General features: G+C 34.3%; 1 protein-coding gene across 1 annotated transcript; it reads right to left on the reverse strand.

The window, feature by feature from the left end:
* Window positions 1-971: 971 nt before the first annotated feature.
* On the reverse strand, window positions 972-2,190 carry LOC139888888 (uncharacterized). The gene is made up of 3 exons (XM_071871870.1): window positions 1,982-2,190; window positions 1,357-1,835; window positions 972-1,030 (listed from the first exon to the last, which is right to left on the reverse strand). The coding sequence occupies exons 1-3, from the start codon at window positions 2,188-2,190 to the stop codon at window positions 972-974; spliced, it is 747 nt and encodes a 248-aa protein (XP_071727971.1).
* Between the last annotated feature and the right edge of the window lie 2,898 nt (window positions 2,191-5,088).

Below are 5,088 nucleotides of genomic sequence, written 5' to 3' on the forward strand. Positions count from 1 at the left end.
TGTGAATATTAATGATAGGTTTATCAATATGTGCACTTGTTAAAAATGTATTTATATTCTCTATAAATATTGCAACTTATATATCTAAATATATATAATATAAATATATTGATGTGTAATTATGACTTTAAAAACGCAATTTAGAACAAGCTTTCTTCACGCAACAGATTTGAACACTAAACCCCCAAATTGGAACAGTAACAGCCCAAAACAGAGTATAAAACTCAGAACTAAAAGCACAAAGGATAAAGAATCTAAACCCCAAATTGATAAAGATACCACCACAATCAGAGATCTAAAACACTCCAAGCCTTCAATTACAGCTGATAAATATTCCACCACAACTATAATATCAGATATGAAGATTTGGATTTCACCACAATATTTGATAAAGTAACACCACAAACACTGATAAAGAAACCACTCTTAGCCACCGGAATCAAAGATTCGTAAAGACACAGAGATTTTTGTAAATAGATAAGCTCTATCAAACTTTCATTAATTCATCAACTTAGTTTTACAATTACAAGAGCTCTCTATTTATAGGAGAAGCATAACAGCTACTATCTAGATAAGACAAAAACATAAAAAGGAAATGGAGACAAAAATTACAAGCAATTACAAATTAGCCAATAAGAATAAAGGACACAATCTGCAAAAACCTGCCATTTGATGGTGCTTCTTCCATGATAAAAAGCATCCAATGATAGATGAGAATCTTCCTTGGACAACTAACATTCTAGAACAGCTACGCACGTGTTAAGCACATGACCTTACCGGCTTATTGAAAGCATAAGATAAACTTTGAATCGTATCAGCAAGTTGGCCTTTTAGAATGAAAACAGAGTCGTGTGCTGGTTGTACTAAAGTTCATCTTGCTGGTTGTACTGAAGTTCGTCTTGCTGGTTGAACTAGCTTTATCTGTTGAGTAAAACTTTGCTGGTTGAACTAAAGACATTTTGCTGGTTGAACTAAAGTGCATTTGCTAACCCGGCTACTAGTTCTTCTTTCTTTGCTGGCTTGCCTTCAACTATCAAAAACTTTATTCATGAAAAACTTAACTACTTCATTTTAAGGACTGAAGTAGCGTAACCCCTGACCCTCTTGAACCAGCTCCAAAAACACTTAGGTGATAAGAAAGAAATGGAAACACGGCCATTGCTTGACCATATCCGGGTGTAACATCGTTTGAGCTTGTGCTGGTTGCGTTGCTGGTTACATTGCCCAGCTCAATTTTGGAGAATACACAAGAACCATGCAACTCATCTAGCATATCATCTAATCTAGGTATAGGATACCTATACTTGATGGTGATGTTGTTAATAGCTCTGTTGTCTACACACATTCTTATGGAACCATATTTCTTTGGAACCAGCAAAGCTGGTACTGAACAAGGACTCATGCTGGTTCTAACATACCCCTTTGCAACCAACTCATTAACTTGCTTTTTTAATTCTTTTGCTTCATGAGAAGAACATCGATAAGCTTCTTTGTTAGGAAGAATAGACCCAGGTACAAGATCAATTTGATGTTCGATAACCCTGATTGGTGGTAAACCAGCATGTAATTCATTTGGGAACACATCAGCAAATTCGGATAACAATGGTTTTACCAGAGCTGGTACTTCATCATGCTGGTTTAACTCATCACTTTCAACCAACAGCAACAAGTTAGCACCAGTACCACCCTTTAACTCAGTATCAACTTCAACTTGAGTAATAAACAAAGACTTATCATTCTTAGCAGTATGATTAGCTCTAGGTATTTCACTAGGCTTTAAACAAGTGAGGGTGATCTTTTTACCATTCACATACATCGAGTAAGTATTTTGGTGTCTATTATGATAGACATAATTATAAAATAACCAAGGTCTACCAAGCAACAAATGACAAGCATCCATAGGAATAACATCAAAAGTAATCTCATCTTGATAAACACTACCAATAGAAAATGGAACAGTAACTTGGCGAGTAACCTTTACCTCATTTCCATGGTTAACCATTGAAGTTTGTAGGAATGAGGATGCTTCTTTGTAACCAGTTCAAGCTTTTCCACCATGTAAGCAGATGCTGCATTTGCACAGCTGCCTCCATCAACAATCAGGCTGCATACTTTTCCCTTAACTGTGCATCTTGAATGAAAGATGTTTTCACGCTGGCTCGTATCTTCAATGGTTTCTGCTGAGTGCATTACTCTTCGAACCATTAAAAATTCTCCAATATCAACAGCAACAAACTATTCACTATCAGACTTATCATATGCTGGTTTAGTTTCAAAACCCCCTTCCAAATCTTCACTCTCCTTTAATGTAAGAGCACGCCGGTTAGGACATTGAGCTTAAAAATGCCCAAATTAATAGCACTTGAAGCATTTCATTCTATCATCTTTAGGACCAGCTACAACCTTCTCTTTGCCTTTAATGGCGTTTAATGCTGCCTCGTTATGCTTAGGCAACATTGATGATTGACCCTTCATAGGCAGCATTGCTGGTTTGTAATAAGACTTAAAATTAGTTGTTTTTTTTTTTTTTTTTTTTTTTTTTTTTGCTTGTTTCTCCACTTGAATAGCTAGCTTTCAAGCACTCTCAAAAGTCCATAGAGGCTGCATTTCAAGTTAACCAGCAATAAAAGCATTTAAGCCTCCAACAAATCTAGCTATAGTGTGTTTTTCAGCTTCTTTGACATTGGTACGAATTTTGAGCTGCTCAAACTCTCTAATGTAATCAACAACATTCATGCTGCCTTGTTTTAGTGTATTCATTTGGATATATAGATCTTGCTTGTAAGTTTAAGGAACAAACCTCTTATGCATACACTCTTTTAACTTGGACCAGGTTTTGATTGTCTTCTTTCCTTCATACTGCGTTTCCTTTTTCAGATTATCATACCACATTGAAGCATACCTTTTTAATCTGATTACAGCAACTTTCATGCTCTTTTTATCATCATCGCCTTTAACTTCCATAATATGATCCATGGTCTGAACCCATTCATAGTAATCTTCTGGATTAGAGGACCCTTCTAAATTAGGTGGATCTATCTTGATATCTTTTAAATCATTAGCTCGTTTCCTACGCCTTCTTCTTTGTTGTGAAGAAGCATGAGATCCATCAGTAGATCCATGGCTACCATCTTTAGATTCAGTACTGGAAGATACAATGGTTGTATCTCCATTTTCAGATCTAACTCTATTTCTTCTTGGTACAGCATCTTCTAACAAATTAAATGTTCTTTCCATCTGATGTTGTAGAGCTTCAATAGCTCTATCTCTTCAAAGATTATGAGCTTCTTCAAGAGTCATGTTTCTAGGAATTTCAGCCATTTCAAATCAGATCCGGATATAAGCTTTTCAGCTCAAAAACAGAGTATGAACAGTAACAACAATAAAAATAATAAGAAAGCTTCGATCGAGCAACCTAAGCTCTGATATCACTTTAACGCATAATTATGACTTTAAAATCTCAATTTAAAGCAAGCTTTCTTCACCCAACAGATCTGAACACAAAAACCCCAAATTGGAACAGTAACAACCAAAAAATAGAGTATAAAACTCTGAAATAAAAATACAAAGGATAAAGAATCTAAACTCCAAATTGATAAAGATACCACCACAATCAAAGATCTAGAAACACTTCAAACCTTCAATTACAGCTGATAAAGATTCTACCACAACTATAATATCATATATGAAGATTTGGATTTCACCACAATGTTTGATAAACTAACACCACAAACACTGATAAAGAAACCACTTTTAGCCACCGGAATCAAGATTCGTAAAGACACAGAGATTTTTGTAAATAGATAAGCTCTATCAAACTTTCATTCATTTATTAACTTAGTTTTACAATTACAAGAGCTCTCTATTTATAGGAGAAGAATAACAACTACTTTCTAGATAAGACAAAAACATAAAAAGAAAATGGAGACAAATAGGACAAGCAATTACAAATTAGCCAATAAGAATAAAGGACACAATCTGCAAAAGCCTGCCATTTGGTGGTGCTCCTTCCATGATAAAAAACATCCAATGATAGATGATAATCTTCCTTGGACAGCTAACATTCTAGAACAGCCACGCACGTGTTAAGCACATGACCTGACCAGTTTATTGAAAGTATAAGATAAACTTTGAATCGTATCAGCAAGTTGGCCTTTTAAAATGAAAACAGCGTCGCGTGCTGGTTGTACTAAAGTTCATCTTGCCGGTTGTACAGAAGTTCGTCTTTCTGGTTAAACTAGCTTTATTGGCTGAGTAAAACTTTGTTGGTTAAACTAAATACATTTTGCTGGTAGAACTAAAGTGCATTTGCTGGCCCGGCTACTGGTTCTTCTTTTTTGCTGGCTTGCCTTCAACTATCAAAAACTTAATTCATGAAAAACTTAACTACTTCATTTTAAGGACTGAAGTAGGGTAACCCCTAACCCTCTTGAACCAGCTCCAAAAACACTTAGGTGATAAGAAAGAGATGGCAATACGACCATTGCTTGACCAGATTTGGGTTTAACATCTTTTTAGCTTGTACTGGTTGCGTTGCTGGTTACATTGCCCAGCTCCCACCTATCATATATATATATATATATATATATATATATATATATATATATATATATATATATATATATATATATATATATATATATATATATATATATATATGTATATATATATATATATATATATATAATTGGGTAAGCGAGAAAACCCTCTTATGAACGAACACATTGGCTCCCCCATAGAAAGTAAAACTTCGCTTAATCAAACCCCCCAAGCACGAGACCTGCTACCGGGTACATTGTGCATTATGCGCACCCTCTAGTCAAACTCATTTTTTAACAATTTGGCATAGCTAGGAATTGAACCCATGTGGTATGGTTCATTGGGCAAATCGGTTATATATATATATATATATATATATATATATATATATATATATATATATATATATATATATATATATATGTATGGTTATCATAAAGAGCGAAACACTTTTTTGGGAAATGTAAATTTTTTTTTTCATTTTTAATTTTTTTTTTTCATAAACTTTAATACCATGTGAAAATATGAACATTTAAAAAAGGCACTTTG

This window comes from Rutidosis leptorrhynchoides, chromosome 2 (genome assembly GCF_046630445.1).
Source record: "Rutidosis leptorrhynchoides isolate AG116_Rl617_1_P2 chromosome 2, CSIRO_AGI_Rlap_v1, whole genome shotgun sequence".
Lineage (NCBI taxonomy): Eukaryota > Viridiplantae > Streptophyta > Magnoliopsida > Asterales > Asteraceae > Rutidosis > Rutidosis leptorrhynchoides.